The following is a 22,599-nucleotide window of genomic DNA, read 5'->3' on the forward strand; positions in this document are numbered from 1 at the left end:
ACCTATGTCCTTTACAAAAACCAGGAGTTTTTCCCTATACTAGCATTCCATTCATCACCTGGTTGCAATCCTTGTCGCAATCCAGTGTGATATGCTTGCCAGTCCCTTCAGACTGATTAGTCTTCCTGACCTATGTGAGTTCCACTCCTGGCCTTCTTTGTAGGTCCTTTCGCTGAGGAAGGGGCGGCCAAGCTGCCTCTAGGGCGCCCGGCCACCCTTGACTCAGCCTCTTGACCCACATTTGTGCCTGTAGTTTCACCCATCTCTGGTCTCTTGGGTTTTCTCCATTTTCCCCTCCGAAACATTCATATTGTGATTTCACATGTATCTTGTGATTTCACTGTCAGAAAAATTCGTATTGGAAAACTTATTTCTGAAAGACTTATGATATCGGTGAGTACATATTATTTTGGCCTTTTCACTATATCTCAATTGGTATATCTATAATATTCATAGTTGAAATGGTTAGGGTTCTTTTACTAGTTAAATACAAGGAGGTCACATTAAAGGTTAAACTTGGGGTGACTTTGTCCCAGTATAAATTTGAGATATTATGCAGAATATGATGCAAATACAATATTACTCTTCAAACATTGCAGAATAAGGTAAAAAATATTGAAAGAGATTTGTTGCAACTTGAGTATTGATTGCAAGCTGTTCAAAATCTCAAATCCATAAAATTGGAACAAAGTCACCCCGGTTTACAGGTATATTTATTAATCACTTCAAATCTTGCCTCAATGCTCATTCCTTCTCTAAACAAAATGTTATTGTAAAGTATTACTCTACAAAATTTTATTCACAACTGTGAAAATTCACACTATGAAATTATTAAGACAGAATAGTTTTATTATTTTATAATTTTTATATCAATTTTTAGCTGAATCAATAATCTTCATTGAAAACTCTCAACAAACAAATTGAATGGCTTGATTTCAACCCCCAATCCTTCATTCATGAGTCGTCCTTGTATTTGAATAATAATAGTGTTATTGTTAATAATAAATTATATAATTTTCATCACTAGGTGTGCCAGTGTGGATGAGACATCCATCCTGCTTGTCTGTTCATTGAAGAGGAATGCAGCTGCACATGAGCCGGCCACATTGCCTGGCTTCTGGCTTGATGGAAGACTGTCCTGGAATCACTACATTCATCAGGTGTGCCTCAAGGTTTCAAGGTGAAACCTCCTAAGATGGCTGAGACAACAGGTCAACCAGAACTGCCTTGTGATTGCATACCATGCACTCTTCCACAGTCATTTGATGTAGGCTATGGAGTGCTTCTTTGGTGATATGTTCCTGCTGTCCAGGATATTCTGCTTATGCAGAAGAGAGCACAGGGATCACTGCTGACCTCTTTCCAAGAGCCTTGACATTTTCAAAATCTTCAGCCAGTGCATAGCCTACTGTGCTCATTGTTGTATGTCAAGAAGACCCAAGAGCAGCTGTCAATAAAGAGTGACATACAGTACACAACGACAACACTCGCCATACTGCCAGATTATAATTCAGTTTGAAATATAGTTTTTATTGTATATTGTTATTTTTATGGAATTAACAGTTAAATGGCGGCCATATAAGCAGCAATACACTAATGTAGCGTATTTTTTTAAGCTTTCAAATGAATTTTGGCACACTGCGATTGGTAAGGCCAGGATCTCGTCTCTGATTCGCTCCTTTAGTTCTTCCAAGGTGTGTGGGTGATCTTTGAAAACTTTATTTTTAAGGTAACCCCATAGAAAAAATCTCATATGCTTAAATCGGATGAGCGTGCCGGCCACCTCAAGTCCACCCTTAGTGAGATAAGCCGCCCTGGGAACATTTGTCTCAACACATTCATCGAAATGCGTCCTGTGTGGGCTGTAGCTTCACCCTGCTAAACCATATTTCTCCCAAGTCATGTTCCTCAGCAAGTTCTTCCACTTAAGGGCGCAGAAACGTAAGTAGCATTGTCACATAACGCTGGAAGGTGACATTGACGGTGATGTTGTCATTCTCAAAGAACTATGGCTCACCCGATTCAAGCATATGCGATTTTTATCTATGAGATTAACTCAAAAACAAAGTTTCCAAAGATTGTCCACACACCTTGTTAGAGCTAACGTAGCGAATCAGAGAAGAGCCTTACCAATCACATTGTGCCAAAATGCGTTCTAAAACTTCAAACATACGCTATTGCTGCTTATGGCCGCCATTTAACTGATATAATTTCCAAAAAATAACAATAAAAACTATATTTCAAACTGAATTGAAGCCATAAAAGATTTTTTTCCAAGTTGAACGGTTCATCACTTATAACCCTTACAAAATCGTCAATCGGCTCTGCCTCAACCTGTAATATATTAAAATACTTTTGAAAAAAAACCTGAAATTACTATGAGTTCTGATGGCTCATGTGCCTAAACAAAGTTCAAATCATATAATGTTGTGCAGGTTTGATGTGTTAAGAAAATATGTAAAAAATATGAAAATATGTTAGAAAATAGGTACCGTATAAATGTTTTAAGAGTTTAGCTTACTAAAATAAGTACTAGTTGCAAAGTATGTAGTTGGTCTATTTTATTAAAAAAAAACAGGTGGTTCTCCTGATTATACTAACTTAAACCAATATTAGAAAAAATATATAGTCTAAAAGCATTGTCACCAATCTTGGGTTCTCTACCACTTCTACTTGGAATTTAATGATTCATTTTGCTCTCAAGTCAAAATTCAATGCTATATTATATACTTTTTCTGAATAATTCAGAACTACATCTGCTGATAATGCATATTAATACAATTAATACATTATTAATGCAACCTCTGCTATCCTCATGCAGGAATTCTCCGCATTCACATGCGCATAAATATATTCTTCTCAAGGGAATCTTACCTCTACTTGTTGATTGTAATTCAATCCAACAACGAAATAATCATACAATATATTGAAAGTCTTGTGATGTGATATGAAATTATGAACTTATTAATATGAATAAATTTTCATATATTCACAAATTTATTAATCTTTCCATTTAAACAAAACTTATTACTGTATTCAAAACTTATTTAGGTCGTTTTAATTCAACAATTAAGTATGGCATCCTCTTCTGTGGGATGCCTTTGGTATTGTAGAAAGCAATGGATTTTTTTACGACTTCTATAAAAATTAAATTTGATTACCATAGATAAATTACATAGAATATGTTAAAACATAGAGAAAATATAGCATGGAAAGATATCCCACAGGGAATTTTTTTTATAAATTTTACTTTTATATCAAGCCGATTATTGCTGATTACTGTTGACTATTGTAGATTGTTACTGTGTTGGCCAGGTGAGAGTGTATGAGCGGCACATTATGATGAGAGACTACCAGCATCACATAGCTTCACGAAAAAGAACTACATGGACTATTGGCTTGAACAAACAATGAAATTTGGAACATAAATAATGCTCTATACCATGAGGGATATCTTCTTATGTTATTTTTTCTCTATGGTTAAACTCATCATTTTTGACGATCAGCACATTTTGTAAAAAAATCTCGTATATAAGATCTGGAAATGATAAGTAGTTGTGGGTTCAGCCCGCTCCAACTCAGGCTTCAATACTATAGTAAGCAATTGAAACAATAAAACATACCCAGCAATCATATTCTAGATTTCAACACTCATAGAGCAGTGAAAATTGAGAGATTATTTGAAATAATATTACAGCAGCTTGTAAACACATAAAATTTTCGTACCCTTGAGGCAACAAATAGATATTGCAATACCACTGGGGACTGGTCCAACATAGAACAAAACTGTGTTGCTTTCCAAAATGCAAGCTCATTTAGTTCTTACAAACTTGACATAGCATTCAGTGCTCAAGTGCACTTAAAGTTCCAGCAATACATTCATGATTTCATGAATGAAATCTCCCCCTACACTATATGGGGCAAAGTGGATCAATCTAACAAAACTAAGGTCTGTTTTTTTGTAGTGTTGAAAATGATGTTCAAACTGTAATAATAAGATAAGATATCAATTTATTCAACACAGTATATCATACATGTAATACGATAAACAGTTGAACATCGTCATAGAGATTAATTTGAAATAAGCTACAGAAAGAAACCATACAACAATGAAATATAAAAATTGGAGAAAATTATACCGATATAATTAATGCGATGCGCTTATACTTGTACTCATACGATAATTTGTAAGTGCTAATGAACAACTTGTACCTAAGTGCCAATACCTACTAGCTATCACAGAAATCTATAACTCTATAGTAGGCCTTTGCAGCAAGAAAGCTGTGTAAACTACTTTTGAAAATGCTTATTGACTTAGATTTCAACTCGGCAGGCAATTTGTTGTATAATTTAGCACCAATGTAAGAAGGAATTTTCTCATACAGTTTCAACCTATGCTGTCTTATATTGTTTCCACCTCTAGTGTAGGCCTACTTCTGCATTCGTGACCAGTTTCGAGATATGTTTATGGGTGAAAATTTATAATTTTGTATATGTAAATAGAAGGTAAGGTGAGAAAATTCAAAGAAACTAATGACTCTCTACAAGACTCATTATACTTAAGACCAGCCATGTATCGTACAGCTCTCTTTTGCAGTTTAAAAACCCTTTTGGAAATGAAAATCAGTGGTGCCTCCCCACAACTCTATACCATAAGCAACATGGGAGTAGAAATATACCATTTTTTTGACACCGATAATGGTACAAATTTAACGATATTTATTATAACAAATAGATCCTTTTACTCAGCCTAGTAACTATAGTGCATCCACATGCTCATCCCACATAAACTTGGATGAGGCCAAGAATGATGGAATTGACTCTATATTCTTTTAATTTTCATGAGAGCTTCCAAAGAAAATTGATTTATCATGAAAAACCATAATTTTTATCAACTTCGTTCCACTTCACTCGTCAGTTGATAAGTAGGTATTCCAGGAACTCTCGAATCCAAGGGATTCGTCAACCATACAGAGTAGGTAATAACATTTTCTCATCATACCAAGGCAGATTGAAGATTTCAATAATAGAGATGTACTCGCACATGTATTGGGTTAAATAAATTTCTTCGAAAATTGCTTACTCAAGATAACATTTTAAAAAATATTCTATTCTTGGAAAACTGGAATTTAGCTCAGGCTCTTCATAATCAGTTTGTTTTGATACTTTTCTAAAGAGCAGCTAGAGCAGAGATTATTGGGAATTGTAGGTACTTTCGAATTGACATGATTCTGAGGAAACAAAAACATTTTTAGATCAGTGTGGTTCTAGGAAATTGAAAAAATCAAATCAGCCCACTTGTTGACTTGTAAACAACTACTTTTTTGCAAAATTGGCTAAAATGTTCAGTGGAACTGAGATTCCAAATTATCTGGAATTGCAATTGTGTTTCCGTTGAAGGAGGAAAACATTACTGAGAATTTTGATGTGAATTTGGTCTAACAAAGCAGCACAATATGCAACTAATGATGGAAGATTGGAGCTGGATGCCAATAACATCAGAATTACATTGAACTTGCGGTCTGCATTGTGATGTACCGCAACATGAGTATAATGATAAATTGGCGCACAATGACCTGTCGATTATTTTAACGGAACGAGTGATTTTGATAGATTTTTCTAGTAAAATGTTCCATTCGAAGGAAAGACGTCATTGTTTTGCAATAATGATCATAGTGAGGCCATTCACTTTTTGTGCTGAAGAAGTTGAGGAAAATCCAAGGAAGAGTTCTCACGTGCCGGCGAGGGTGTGCGTGTGTGTGTGTATGAACGAGTGCGTAATCCAGGCACCTCTCATCACTAGTCGCAACTCTTATATAAACCGGCACCTCCACCACTAAACCATTGAATCGTGTTCTGCTTACCGGTCAAGATCAAGTTCAAAGCTACATTACAACAACAGCAACAATGAAGATCACTATTTTGGTAAGTTGAATTTGAAATTTCTTATTTTAAAGACTGATTTGCATATTGTTCATCTATTACTTGTGCTCGTTAATCAAGCTGTTACCGGAACTAAGAACTATTTTTCATAATATTAACTTTAAATCAGGACGTATTTCTTTAGAAATTAAAATAGAATCTTATTACTGGAGTGGGACAAATATGTGTGCATGTACAAGAACGTATATTGAAATCCACTCTTGAATAGCTTAAACCAATAAATTTTTTGACTACTGTTACAAAACAATTGTTTTACATTTTCTCATCAAGGTAGCCTGAATCAAAAGTCTATTATTGATTACAAAGATTTGAATTTTGTGCATCTTCCAGAGCTAATTTTTAAAATATTCGATGAAAATATAATTTTGCTGCTTCGCTCTTATAGCTTTTAACCTTGTGTGACTTTATCAACTTTTGGTACTTTTTGTTACTTGATGTTCATCAACTGTTTAGTGCTTGGATTAATTTGAAGATCATAGGAACAATTCATATAAAATTGTTGAATCACTTCATTCTAGGTCCTCATTGTATGTATTTAAACCCACCAAATTCAAAAGGCTTTTTATCCTCAGCGTCTTAGCAATTAGAAAATTCAACAACACTACATAGGCTACCTATGGAATTAATCAATTCCAAACTTTTTTATTTTGTGTGTGTCAATATAAAAGAGCTCTTGGTAATTTTCTTTTAATCTGTGAAAACATTCTTAAAAGTGAGACAGGTTGTATTAATTTATTCGTCTCATATGAATGAAAAATTTATAAATCTCCATTTTTCAATTTGAAAATTTCATCAAACTTGATAAATTGAAGATAATCAATTAATAATATATTCCCAATCATCGATTATTAAGATAATGTTATCCTCTACAAAAATAACTACGGTACCTATAAGCTACTTTTGAGATTAAAATTATTTCTTCAGTTATGGATTGTTGAAACAAAACATCATACAATTTGATTTGCTCAAAATTTTAGCAGAATTTTCTAATTATGCCTCTTTACATAATGTTATGTACTAATTTGTAAAATAGACATAGATTATTCGGTGTATCAAAGTTTTGTCCAGTCATCCCTAAATATCTAAATGATTTGTCTTGAGACTTTTGATTTTGAAAACAAAATCATCAACAGTAAATGAATAGCCAAGAAATTGGATATATAACTATAATTATCTGTTTTGAGAAGCCAGAAAGGGAGATAAATTTTCTATTTTCCATTTTGTACTTATCAACTTTTATTGGAGATAATTGTACTAAGTTATTCTATCTGTCTGTGAAGCATTTTTTGCTTGTCTTGAAGAGCTAGGTACATACTATTATTAACAAACTAATGTCTAGAAGACATAATTTCCAGAATAGGGTGACTTTTATTCATACCATCCAATGACCTATACTACAGTAACTATATAACCAGTTATATAGTTACTGTAGCCTCTACTACAGTAACTATATAACCAGTTATATAGTTACTGTAGCCTCTACTACATCAGTTCCTCAAACTCTAATGAGTTTAGCCACATATTTGACACATATCTCACCGATACGTCAATTGATTATTAGAAAAAAAATCGAATCACAACTGTACCAGTAGGTTGAGGTGACACCTTTAGATTTGATGATGATTACAGCAAAGGAGACTTCCAAAAATGTTTTTGCTCATCTTGACAAACTGTAATAAAATTTTCTACACAATAAAATCGTCAACTGGCTGAACGTTTTTTGAGGCCCTTTTTCACTCCTATTCACCCTCATTCCAAACTTTTTTATTTTGTGTGTGTCAATATAAAAGAGCTCTTGGTAATTTTCTTTTAATCTGTGAAAACATTCTTAAAAGTGAGACAGGTTGTATTAATTTATTCGTCTCATATGAATGAAAAATTTATAAATCTCCATTTTTCAATTTGAAAATTTCATCAAACTTGATAAATTGAAGATAATCAATTAATAATATATTCCCAATCATCGATTATTAAGATAATGTTATCCTCTACAAAAATAACTACGGTACCTATAAGCTACTTTTGAGATTAAAATTATTTCTTCAGTTATGGATTGTTGAAACAAAACATCATACAATTTGATTTGCTCAAAATTTTAGCAGAATTTTCTAATTATGCCTCTTTACATAATGTTATGTACTAATTTGTAAAATAGACATAGATTATTCGGTGTATCAAAGTTTTGTCCAGTCATCCCTAAATATCTAAATGATTTGTCTTGAGACTTTTGATTTTGAAAACAAAATCATCAACAGTAAATGAATAGCCAAGAAATTGGATATATAACTATAATTATCTGTTTTGAGAAGCCAGAAAGGGAGATAAATTTTCTATTTTCCATTTTGTACTTATCAACTTTTATTGGAGATAATTGTACTAAGTTATTCTATCTGTCTGTGAAGCATTTTTTGCTTGTCTTGAAGAGCTAGGTACATACTATTATTAACAAACTAATATCTAGAAGACATAATTTCCAGAATAGGGTGACTTTTATTCATACCATCCAATGACCTATACTACAGTAACTATATAACCAGTTATATAGTTACTGTAGCCTCTACTACAGTAACTATATAACCAGTTATATAGTTACTGTAGCCTCTACTACATCAGTTCCTCAAACTCTAATGAGTTTAGCCACATATTTGACACATATCTCACCGATACGTCAATTGATTATTAGAAAAAAAATCGAATCACAACTGTACCAGTAGGTTGAGGTGACACCTTTAGATTTGATGATGATTACAGCAAAGGAGACTTCCAAAAATGTTTTTGCTCCTCTTGACAAACTGTAATAAAATTTTCTACACAATAAAATCGTCAACTGGCTGAACGTTTTTTGAGGCCCTTTTTCACTCCTATTCACCCTCATTCCTTACTTTTATACCCTCTTCCCATGGGAAACTAAATTTGGCTAAATTTTTATATCAAAACGATTCAGTTTGGAATTGATAGTAGACAGTAAAATTAGAAAATCTGCTATCAATGAATAATATAATCTATTATTGAATAGTCGGTATGATTGATAGCTCATTAGCTTGAAGATGTTTCTTAATACTAGAGCAAAACACGTGAACTTTACTTGATGTTACACTTGACTCATATATTATTCTCCCCATTTTTGACCAATAGTCCACATTCCACAAATTCATGTTTCCCACTTGTTAAAAGAAACGATAAATACACTTTGAACTTTGAAGGAAATTTCATAAAGATTGAACTTCAAAACTTTTGTACAGTACTTGTCAAAACAATTTGGTTCTTATCAAATAATTGTAGAGTTCTCAAATCTAATGGTAGGATATTGGTAGTATTCAAAATAATATAATATAGAGCAGGCTTGATGTTAATAACAGTATTAGGATTTTAAATTTATTGCATATTACATAATGATATATTTTCAATAATACGAATACCGTAGTAAAAATATTCAAAAATTATAAATTATATACTTAAAAAAATTAATGAAAGTTGCCTGTCTTGGAAATGATATTTCTGCCATTTTTTATGATTACGTAGACCCATTCTAAAACTATGAAAACATTCTATTGATGATTGAATTCAAACATGAACCGAAGTTAATAGAACGAGTGAGATTTTTTATTCAAATAAGAGCTGTCATGATTCGCGAACTTGAAAAACAGGCTCAAAATTGAGATAATCATGAAGCAGAATGCGGTTCGAATCGGTTACAGGTTTACATGCTTTTGCCCACTCTTGCAAAATAATACGGATGCAATGAAGCAACTAAAAATAATAGGCTCTATTGTGAGATACATTTTATAAAGTTCTAGACGAAATTGAGCTATGAAGAGAATTATTCTAATGTGGGTATTATCCATAAAAAATATAAAACTTTCATTCGCAAAGCTTTTGATGTCAGATGATGAAAATCTTCAATTGAATCGATCCCAAAATGGTTTTGATAGCTAGTTTTCAATTCCAGGTAACTAGTAATAACTCAGGTAACATTTCATTCGAAAATAGTTTTGAATAAAAAGTCTCGCGCAGGGGAGGGAAGATAAGAGTTCTGTGAGAGCTTTGGTATTTCTTCAAATTCTTCAACTATAATTTCAAAAAGCGTGCAATTCTATTTCAGCATTTAATTTTTATTTTCGTTTTATAATAATTGTAAATTCCATCTCATTGAATTCTCATTATAGGCCTATATATTATTTTTAAACATTTTATCCACGTTATACTCTTCTAACATTTTATAAAAAGTTATTTCATTCCTTATTTGTCAATTAATTATGTCAAATTACTAGATTTCAATAACAGTAGAGCAAATTGGAATTGTATAGACTAGAAAAACATTCATCCAGCAAGAGCTCATTCAATTATTTTGAAAATGTTTTGGGAAATCTATTCCGTGTTTATAGATTGGAAAATAAATAGCCGCGGAGCTTGAACACATACATTCAGTTGGCAATCCTAAGTTTAATCTTTAATTGGAAACTTATTTTATTTTTGCCAGAAAAAAGTAAAATTGCTTTCGTGATCAACCTCTTTTCGAGGTTGGCGGAAAAATATAAGCTTTATGCTGTATTTTCCCACATTTGAAAATCTTTTGAAAGTATCAAAAATATGTTGTATAAGTTTTAAAAGCTACAACATCCCAAGAGAACCATATTATTAAGGCTGAGCAAAGGCTAAAATAAACTTTCTACTGGTGATATTTTTCAAAGTTTTTCGATTTATATACCATCAAGCTATCAAAATAAAACAATTTTTTCTGGAACACATTTTTTTCCGATCATTACTTTTTGAGATAGCCTATTTTTTTATGAGCGCCTAAAGTTTTAATTTTAGGGACAGGACATTTCAAATTCGGTAAGAGATGAATCCATGAGATTTAGAGGATAAATTCTTCACGGTATTGTTGATTTGAATAAAACAATTTTTGATAAAGTTATTCAATTTACCAAAAATAACTCAACTAAAAGCTATTTTTGGTCATTTCCAGTAAATTGAATAACTTTCTCAAAAATTGATATTTTTAGAATGTTTTTGTTTTATTCAATCAACAAAACCATTAAGAATTTATCCTCTAAATTTCATAGATTTATCTTTTACTGAATTCGAAATGTTCTGTCCCAAAAATTTAAACTTCAGGCGCTCATATCTCAAAAAGTAATGATCGGAAAAAAATGTTTCCCTAAGAAAACTGTTTCATTTTGATAGCTTGATGATATACAAATCGAAAAACTTGAAAAAATATCACCAGTAGAAAGTTTATTTTTAGCCTTTGCACTGCCCTAAGAAGAATATGAATGTTCAATAGAGATTTTATTGTTTGAATTAAGCTTTCAATAATGTTTTTGTTCAAGATATTCAATATAAAATCATGTGAATGATGTAATCTCAGGCCAGACATGAAGTATATGGAAGAGATGAAGAGTAGCCTATATGGGAGAGAAGATTGCCAACTTAGAACTTAGATAAAAAGCCCATAAAACTAAGCTCGTGGATGGAATCCTCTTTTTTGACAACTTCTTCGGAATACAAAATGACCTTGGAAGAATGAACTGCGTAAGAAATGAACTTGAACTTTACTGGAAGAGGGATTCCCCAACATTAAACCCATAGCTGTAGGCCTCTCTCGCATGGCAATAATAAGCAGATGAGTAGGGCGAGGGCGGTCCACTAAAACCAGTTCGTGAACTGGTTGGAAATCACACAGACAGAGGAAAAGATACTATAGCCAGTTTTATATGATGTGCTTGATGGGCACATCCTTCTCCAAGATGGGCAAATTATATGATGGAAGGAAACCTTTGTTCTTGAGCTCTGGTCATCAAGTGAATAAATAAAAAGTATTTACAGATGGAAATTAATGAGAATTTGCACTATCGATAAATAATAAACGAACATCCAAAGTTTTATGCTGTTGAAAAGAATTTCCTTGAAAAATTACTAAGAATTTTTTTTAACAACATATATGGAAATGAATGAGAAATTGCATTATAGATAAATAATTATTATTAAACGAACATAATCCGAAGTTGAATGCTGTGAAAAAGTATTTTCAGATCTTGAAAAAATATTCATCCAGAACTATTTTGTGTCTACAATCTCTTTTTATAGAAACGGTTGTAAGAAAGTTAGAACTCATCAATGAATCCGAGTGAATCTTTGGGACCAAACACTGCCGAATGACCTTGGGAGACAGTGTACTTTCTAAATTTCTATGCTGTAACATTCTCAGAATGTGCTGCATTACCGTAATATGAGCCTTTAACATAATAAAAAAACTACAATGATGTAACTCCAGTTCCGAGAAACACTCATCAAATTATCTACTACTCTAGTAGGCCTTGTTGGTAACTGAATCCTGAGAGAATTTTATAATGTGTCAAGTTCAAACCTGAGAAGAATGTTAACTTATCCTACTAGCATAGTGTGATAGAAAACGTGTTTTTTTAGAGATGTGATAACTACCTACTATGAGTCTGTTTGTCGAGCAACAAAGAAGAGTTGGACATGCACTCTTGTATTAAATAATAAGTTTTGTTGGTAGCACTATCACACAAGTAGGCTTATGGATATAAATTGAAAAAACGTTCTCCTTTCAGCTTATGAACTTTTTTCCATGATAATTTTCATTACATTTGAATTAGAGGAAAATAAAATTAATGATACTTTAGCATATGAAATTCATATAATGTAGGGTATGTAGTATTCAACATACTTCTATGCTTGCAATGATTTAAAAAATTATGATCTTATTGAAATAAGTAAACTCCTTTTCCAGATTCAACATTAATTAAAACCTCTTCTTCAATAAATGCTGAACTTAAGAACCTGACACTTTAAGATAAAGATTTGAAGAAAATCTTAAAAAATATTCAAGAAATTTTATAAAACATTCAATTTTGTAAAAATCTATAATACATTATCGAAAACGAACAGTTCAATAGCTGGATGACTCACATAAAATAGGCATCCATATGATGTTTAGTTCAACATCATATTCCACTTAAAACATTTATGTCGTTCTAGAAAAGTAGCTAAACAAGAAAATCTCATTAGATATCATGTAGGCTATGCTACTCTTGAAAGATAACTAGATAGAAAAAATATAGGCCTATATCATGATGCACAAAATATTAAAATCGAAATGTTTTTATACATAATTTAGGCTACATCATTCAATATATCATATAATACATGGTTTTGTAGATGTTGAACAGGGAATTTAAAAAGTGTTCAACACCCTGCAACATGATGAATATTCAATCTTGCTTTGCTGATTGTGACATGCCTCATAAGTAGATTATCCTGTAAGCGCGATAATATTTAGTAGTTTATAGTAATAAGTAGTGGATACAGTACGGTACTTGAAATTCTACTTATTATTACAATTTACAAATTCAAATCCTATTACGTGTTATGGAATAGCATACATACAGATATTCTCTTTTTTCTTTAGGGCTACTTTTAATATACACGGTAAATAAAATATAAATCTCAGTACACTTCTAAATTATTTTATTAATGTCCGAAACATGTCGTGATAAAATGATTTAAAAGGGTACTGAGATTTATATTTTATTTATATGGATATTCGGCTACATGTTTTGTTTTTATAATTTTTAGATTTCCAATACGGTACAAAATGACATATCTTTATCATCTCTTCAATTAAAAATCGAGAAATAATCCTAGATTGGTTTATTTTATCTTTTAATTATTCTAATTAGCCTGCTTGCAATCGTCGCTACTGATTGAAGGACACAATCGTATGAAGGAAACTATAGCATTAATTTAATAATGCTAATTAAAACTATAGCATTATTTAAAGGTAGGCTTACGAGAACATCAACTAGCAACACACACCTTATGAAGAACACTCTTCATTATTACTCTCGCCCGTTCCAGCACTATCGCAAAGAGGAAAATGACGAGGAAAATTCAACCAATTATATTCGGCAGGATGCTCAATTAGTAAGTATGAGGTACCTAGTAAAAGAAACAGTCATGTGAATATTATTTACGATGTAGGCATATTATTTTAAACATGGAGAACTGGTCATCAGTGTCTAATAATAATTTCCTAATCAAGCGTGTTAGTTATTCTCTATTCTCAATCAATAGCATATCTACGGTAATTAGGCTAAATCAATAGAAATATAGCATGGAAAAGTTATTGTAGCATATCAAATCAATTTTTCCTACAGATACCCTGAAAAGTGACCATTTCTGCACTGATTAAAGGCTGCAAAGAATCACTTTTCCGCACTAGTGCGCAAAGTGAGTACTTTGCGTACTCCAGATTTGCAGCATGACAACGCAAAATAGTTAGTAGGTTATATGGAGCACCAGTGCAGCAAAATCAAAATTAAGTTGGTAACTGCACTCATAGTGAGGCCCACGTTATAATGGCAGTGGAGAACAACGTTCTATTTATTATGTGCCTTGATTATAGTCATTTTAATGCTTACTTAAGATAAACCCCCTTCAAGCAGTCAGATGAATTTTCAATTGAATTACTAATCATTATAATTCAATTTTAAATAAATTTAGGTTTTTATTAATAATAAAGTTACACAGAAAAACATTTGATGGATTTCAGGGAATTTTACCCATAATTACCCACTTTTCATATTCAATGGTAACTGTAGGAAAAATTTAATGTGAAATACGTGCGCAAAGTTCGTTTGCTGCACTCAAGAAACCATTCCGCCCTCGCCTACGGCTCGGGCGTAAACGTTTCTTTCGGTGCAGCAAACTGTCACTTTGCGCACTAGTTGCACAAATAACTATTTTAATCTTCAAAATGCACTTTACAATCAATTAATTCTATTCTTATTACAAGAAGTGATCCGTGGTCTAGTGGATAGAGTGCTTGCGTAGCAGCACAGAGATCCCGGGTTCGAACCCCTCTCATCACCAAAAGTTTTTTAACCAGATCACTCCCGTGTTATCGGATGGGCACGTTAAACTGTCGGTCCCGGCTGAAGTATGACAGTCGTAAGGCCCATTGACGGCTTAAATTATATATTCAGGCGGTGGAACATTCCCGAAAGGGAACTCCCCACCAACAAAAGCCATACTAATTTATTTTTTTTATTACAAGAATATCACTACTATACAAAAACTAAACGTCTGTGTGTAGGTGTGAAATAGTACCGTATCAAAAGTGATCAAGTACCCATTGAATAAAAAATTCATCAAAACTTTCTAGAAAAAATTATTTCATAATTTAACCAGTAGAATTATTATTCATTTGATAATGGAAAACCTAATTAAATTCTAACAGTTTTGGAATCAAAGCCTGTGTATTTTTTTCAATTTAGGCTTAATTATCTTAAATAATTCTCAAGATTGGCTCTTTCAATTTTTTTATTCAAATTAGACCCAATTATAAGTTTGAAACTTTGGAAAACTCCAATTAGGTTTATTGTTCTCCTTGTTATTCCGTTACACATAACAATTAAAATGACATATGAGTACTGAAACTATATAGTGAGGTCACGTTATAATGGCAGTGGAGAAAGATAGAAGAAAAACGTTGCCGACCCTCTGTCTTGTCAATGCCTTCTATAGACGGTAGCTGATACAGATTTATATTGATCTGATATTAACTGTTCATTCTCGTTTAAAATAATCAATTATAATTTATGAAGCAAGAAATTATATTTTTCAATAATTTCATGATGAATTTTCTCAATTAAGATGAAATATTTTGTTAATTAATTATTCTACATTGTTAAAAGACGATCTGGCAACAGAGCAAGCGGCAAAGAGACAATTTTCTCAATTAAGATGAAATATTTTGTTAATTAATTATTCTACATTGTTAAAAGACGATCTGGCAACAGAGCAAGCGGCAAAGAGACAGCGCTATCCGCTTTGTTGAATGATAGACAAAGATAGCAATACCATTGCTGATCAAACGAATGGGTCCCTCTAAAAACGTTGCAACAGACAAAATTTCACATGCGATACTTCAGTGTAAAGACGCTGGTGAAATGGTTCCTTGCCTAGTGGTGGCATCAGATCTGTGGTTAAAGTACGCAACGCACTATTTTATTAATATAATAGTGCGAACTATCAAACACAGATGTTACTGCAAGGTGGAGAGAATCATTCTACCAGCCTTTTTTACACTGGAGCAGAGAAAACTTCTTCTATAAAACTGCTATATTTGTATTCTGTGACTGGAGCATCACGTTGTGAAATTTTGTCGGTTGCAACCTTACACCAGTTATAGAATAGACACGCTGGGAAGTCCAGCCTCTGAAGCCAAAATCTACTGCCATATCACCAAATCGTGACGTCAGCATCGGATAGAAAACATTTCTGCAGAGTTTGTTTACATTGTTTTCTATCCGATGCTGACGTCACGATATGGTGATATGGCAGTAGATGATGCCGTGCTACCAATTTTTCCTAAATCGGTTGGATAGCATTTCACACCTATTAACCTAAGGATAGTTGTCGGCTCCAATGTAATAGATTCTTGATAAACTATGAATGGATCTATCGCCTATGAATGAGAAATCCAGTTTTCAGAGCAAATGAACTTATAATCTTCAGAAGAATTTTGGCAATATACTACACAAATACACAAAGAACAGTATCTTACAAGCCTAAGCATCTAAAGTCACTACGAGCTAAGTACTTATCCAGTTTATATAGTTGAAAAACAGTGGCTATTGGCTTGTATACACAATAAACAATATATAAACAAAATAGAACACTATAAACTGTTTAAAACTCAATTTAAAACATTAATAAATTCACTTAAACAGAAAAATATTCAGAGAGCACTAATTACAACACACATAGCCAGCCATAAGTTTCAGAGAAAAAAAGGAACAGGAAAAACCTAGCTACCAGGAACAGAGCAAAGCTTCTTCAGTGTCGATGTTACGGACATGTCACCAGAAAAATTATAAATTACAAGTTTAGAATTCACATTTTATATTTGTTCTCAATAAAACTTTATTTTGAAACTATTATTTTAAATTTTTATATATCATCTCTATTTAAATAATCCATTTATCTATTAATTCTGTCAACTCAGCCTCGGTGACACCATGGAACAATGCAACACAATCATTTACGATAAATTCTCAGTCAAAAAGTTGTCCGTAATCGATGACTCTAATATTTACTATAAAGTTTTATAGATCTCGAATTGAAGATTCGATTCCAATCAAGAAAAAATGTAATATTACAATGATGACTTCATCGACTTTCAGTATGAATATACAATGGGCCGTGTCTATTCTGTAACTGATCTGAGGTTGCAACCTTTTTAGAGGGACCCATTCCACTGCCATTATAACGTGGACTTCACTATAGCAGTACAGTTCCTTGGTGTTTATGTGAAAAAAATTTTAAATAGGGTACTAGATATATATTTCTAGAATATTTAAACAATTCAAGTAGCCCTTTTAAAATACTACTTCATAAGCACGGTTAAAACATTTCGTCTTACACAAGTTTTACATTGTGGACAAGTCTCTGACATGATGAACTCGTTTCCAGGTGTTGCCGTTTCTATCAGCCTGCTTAACCCTTGTCCACTCGCGTCCAATGGAGTCTTTCGATGAAGCAGAGTCCTACACCATGGAAAATTACGACGAAGAGACAACAACAGCAGCATACCCGTCTGACATTCCATCAACATTGTCACCATCATTGGATGACCTTGAATTAACTTCGTCAGCGTCATTGGATGACCTTGAAACAGCTGAGCACCATTATCGCAGACGCCGGTACAGGGGACACCGAAGGCGTTGTGGCGGCCATCATAGGAGGAGAGGTGGTCACGGAGGCCATAGGAGGCGCTGGGGTGGCCATCATGGTTTCGGAGTGGGGGTAGCAATCCCAGGTGGATACATTGTTTACGGATGAAATGACACTACAATAATTGAGCCAACTATACAGTGACAAGTGTTCAACCAACTCTGATGCCAAATATTTTTTGAAAATCGAACACCAAATATTCTTTTGAAGACTAAAAAATGAACTTGTTTTCAATCTGAGAACAATTTAGTGACTTTTATATTTTTTTAATATTTAATTTATTTATTTTATTAGATTATTAAGCAAACAACTGATTATTTATTTATTTTCAATCATTGTCAATTATTTATTATTCAATACCATTCATTGAAAATAGAATATTCATAATTAGAATAGTGAAATATTATATTAGGATGGGAATATTAGTAAGTTATTTATTTATGTAGTCAATTTATAAATTTTAAATTATTGGGAAGAAAAATCGATAGACCTAAAATTTTTGAACAGGATATAACTAGGCCTATCCAATAGTTATTTCCATGCAGCCACATTATTATAAAGTTTTTGAAGAGTTTCACATTTTATAAGAATTAATTATTGCTTAATCAATGAAAGAGAAATGTCATCTTGTTTTTTCAATTATAGAATGATTTAAATAAGAATACTAAGAAATTGTCAAAAATTACAGATTTTATTGATAGTTAGAAAGACCGGTTTCGGTTGTTACCGTACACCATTGTCAATCTCTGATGAACCTGATAAAATAGAACGGTTTAATAATATACACAGCAGAGATTCTAGTTCATACTGGTATTTTGCAAAAATTATATGTTTTAAGTTTGTTGGATTAAACATTTCAGTTTTTATTGTCTATGATTCATATTGTAAAAGTAGTGTCCTGTATGAATGAGCTTATAAGAAGTAGTGTACAACAATTTTGAGAGTAATAGAGATCTGTAAATCAATCTTGTATGAGTAGCCGTAAAGTGCCTATAAAACATAGGCTACATTTTGGCAACAAAATTAGTGTGAATATTTTTGTGAAAAATGTAATGTGTAATCACAATATGATAACATTGATAAAGTATTGGAAATTGTTCAGTTCATTCTGTCGGTGTTGTTTAAATTGATGCAAAATTGAATGATGAACATTAGAGGTAGGTAATAATAGAGTGGATGATGTAGAGAAATAGTTTGGGTGGGGAAGTACCGTAGGGCAACATAGTTTCTCAATTTATCCAAAATCCAAAACTTTAACAAAAATAGAACAGTAATCTGTTTTATTCTGTGATACCTTCTTGTTACCGTTAGTGAAGTTCTTTTACTTCACAAACAGTGTTACTCATCACATCCAATAGCGATGTTTTCAAGCTTATATCTCTAGAAATACTTCACTCATTCTCAATGATTACCAAAGCTATCATAGGATCAAATTATGAAATGAAGACTAATAAGTTTTCTTAAACTTTGCCAATGTGAATTTTGAACCGACTTGGAATAAACAATTTAAAATCAATAGTTCTAGAGTAAATTCCGCACAAAATGAGAGAATGATGATGAGTTATCACAAAATCACTACTGATTTTATAGAGCTTATTATTTTAATTATTATAATAATAGTTATTATTATTTAATATATTATAAGATTTATTTAGAGAACTATTAATTCACATATGTTTATTCGGATTTTCAAGGATAAATGATTAAAACTACCTACGTAATTGAACAAAAAAACTTGGAATCATAGTTCTTGAGTTTTGGATGACAAAAATATTCGATAATAAGATAGTGATTTCTAGTACTCAAATCCGGTGAGGTTTTTGTTCTCATTTTTTGTTCTATAAAGATTGTGCTCATAGGTGCGAATATTCAATCGACTGAGATAATGACTGACTGAGGGTCAATTTATTGATGATATGATATTGTTCATCAGAAAAGTTTGACATCTCCCGAATAATTATTTATTGTTTCACTCCAATATGTGAGTTGATTTTTGTATTGAAAAGATTCCAATGATAATATTTTTGTATCATTGAAAGTATATTTTGTGTATTATAAGGTATTAGTATCATAAGTATTATACTTATAGGGCTACTCAAGTTTTGATGTAATATGTAGGCTATGCATTTAATTTAATCATTAAATGTGATAGTGACAAAAAATGTTCTCTGGGAGGAATAGATCATACAGTATTTCAATTGTATAGAATAGATCAGAATACTGTGAAAGTGTGAAATACGAATATAATACCTATTTATAAAGATTTTCATGTTAAACAAAATACAACTGGAAATTATTATTAAAAGCAATGAGTCTTTTTTAAATATAGTACCACAAATTTCCTTTTTTAATATGAAAGAACTTGTACCTATTTATCCTGAATATTGACTTGGAATAGTACTCTCTTGATTATTTAATAGTTAACTATGACACTGAACCATTGTTTGATTTTTATCATGTCTGGTCTTTATGAACAAAAAACTAAATAAATTTCAATTATTGATGCAATAATCTTTGAAAATAACGTTAAAGTTCGTGTATGTTTTTTAGGTCAGTTCAATACAAGCTGGAACTTCATTTTATTTTTAACATTTTTTTCGGATTCCGTCCAACATATACATATATATTTCTCATCTGCAAACTTGATCATGCATAACCAAGCTTTCACTTGCACACATACCTATTCATTTAATGTGATCACACCCTAAATTTTACCTCAGATCCAACCCTGTGTGCTTCTGGTTTGTTGATATTTATTTAATACATTTCACATTGCTTTATTTTGTTGCAGGTAACAACCTAAGTTTGACTTGAAATTGCAATAGCCTTATTGCACTAAAGTCTATTGAATTGAACCGTGATTAAATGCTAAGACAACAAATCACAGTGGCCTTCTTTTCAAAGAAGGATTTCGTGGTATGATAAAAATTTAATAGAAAGTTGTGTAACTGAGTCTCAGATTTGAAGTCAAACTAAAGCTGCGTTTGCACCAAAGTTACTAACAAAATGTTAATAACTTGATACTTATAGATTCTATCAGATTGAACGGAACTTGACAAACACACATATGTTCATCATGTGTATGACAAGTTATATTCAATCTTATAAAATCTTTAAGAATTAATTAATTAAAATTTTGTTAATAACTTTAGTGTAAACGCAACCTTAGGGTGTTATCACATTGAATGCATATCATGTGCAACTTAACCCTGTCTGTATCTGTTGATATTTATTTATTAAATTTTACTAATCTATTGCTTTTATTTGGTTGCAGGTACTAATGGCGTGCATCGCCGCAGCTACATGCGAAACACCTTCCTCGCCTGGGGCGCAGATTTTGTTGGCGGCCGAAGAGCCGGCTGTCGCGGTGCCGGCGGCCTTGGCGGATGACGACCTGGACACCGCCGAGCACCACTACGGCAGGAGACACCACTATCACGGCGGATGGGGTCATGGCGGCGGATACAACCGTGGATGGGGCGGCGGATATGGAGGTTACGGCGGATACTATGGAGTCGGCATCGGTATAGGTTATGGAGGTGGTTACGGAGGTTATGGAGGAGGTTACGGAGGTTATGGAGGATATGGAGGAGGTTATGGAGGCTACGGAGGCTATGGATATGGAAGACGTCATGGATATCATGGATGGTGAATATAAGCAGAGACAAAAGAATAGTATTCTTTTCTCTATGATCAAGAGGGACACATGCTCAACATCACGTTAAATTATCAATGAAAACAATTTCTACAAATTACATAGACATTGTAATAATAACGACAGATATAATAAGATTAAAGTATTTTCATAGGGCAGGCCTACTTGAATTGTTTAATTATTATAGGAATAACTAGTACCTTTTATAAAAATCTTTATATATAAATACCTCAAACTTTTAAAAAAATAGGACACTTGAAAATGACATGAGTGCTTAAACTAGTGTTGCTGTTTATGTGGAAAAGTTTGAAAAGGGTACAAGTTATTTCTATAATAATTAAATAATTAGATTAATAGCTCCAGTAGGCCTACATTGGACTTAAAAAAGATTTTAAAGAGGAGTGTAATTTTGAGAGTTTCAATAGATTCATATATTAGGGCCATAAATGCACTATCTATAATTTTAACCATAGATAAAAGATAGCAAATGCAATCTTTTCTTTATGGTTTAACGCTGATCTACGATTACATGAAGGGATAGTTGCATTTATTTATGTTACATTCCGGGTTTAAACGAACAGCTGATTTATCTCTGTTTAAACTGATTTGGTGCAGATCTATTCAAAGTATGTGATCCAAAGTAGATGCCATATTGGAAGATAATTTGATCAGACATTTAATTCTACCGATATTTATTTCACATTAATTTTGATTATTTTGATACTCGTGAATGATAGTTGTGATATCCATTGAAATCAAAAAGGTTTATAGAAGATGCAATGAATGAAACAAACACAATTATAGATTTGTATTTTTGTCTTCCTAATTTATTATGATCTCCAGTAACAATATTGATACAATACTTCAGGAACATAATAACTCTCCGCTGTTTTAATTCAATTTGATTGCTGACAATTTCTCATAATGTAATTCTATTTTGAAAAACTACTTTTTGAACTAGACCTAGTCCCCGTAATCTTGCATTTAATTGTGGCAAAATATTATTGCTTCTCCGAAAATAAAATATGTTTAATAACATAAAATAATAATGTTTTCCAACAAAATTAATGAAGTCGATAAGAGGAAATTATTGTTTTTGTATATTCATGCAATGCAAAAGTGTAAGATATACAGGCTGCTTGAAAATTGTTCTGGAATCAAGTACCATGGAATGTATGAACAATGTCTTTTCTATGTGAAATAAATTGACTGATTTTCTATTTTTAATTATTTCTTCT

At 32.2% G+C, this 22,599-nt stretch overlaps 2 protein-coding genes across 2 annotated transcripts; both read left to right on the forward strand.

The window, feature by feature from the left end:
- The first annotated feature begins 5,768 nt into the window (after positions 1-5,768).
- Positions 5,769-22,588, forward strand: LOC111045407 (keratin-associated protein 19-2). The gene is made up of 2 exons (XM_022330809.2): positions 5,769-5,925; positions 20,981-22,588. Exons 1-2 carry the CDS (start codon positions 5,908-5,910, stop codon positions 21,356-21,358), a joined length of 396 nt encoding a protein of 131 aa, XP_022186501.2. The 5' UTR covers positions 5,769-5,907; the 3' UTR covers positions 21,359-22,588.
- LOC111045408 lies at positions 13,523-19,420 on the forward strand. The gene is made up of 2 exons (XM_022330810.2): positions 13,523-13,893; positions 17,446-19,420. The coding sequence occupies exons 1-2, from the start codon at positions 13,720-13,722 to the stop codon at positions 17,812-17,814; spliced, it is 543 nt and encodes a 180-aa protein (XP_022186502.2). The 5' UTR covers positions 13,523-13,719; the 3' UTR covers positions 17,815-19,420.
- Positions 22,589-22,599: the final 11 nt, after the last annotated feature.

This window comes from Nilaparvata lugens, chromosome 2, assembly GCF_014356525.2.
Source record: "Nilaparvata lugens isolate BPH chromosome 2, ASM1435652v1, whole genome shotgun sequence".
Lineage (NCBI taxonomy): Eukaryota > Metazoa > Arthropoda > Insecta > Hemiptera > Delphacidae > Nilaparvata > Nilaparvata lugens.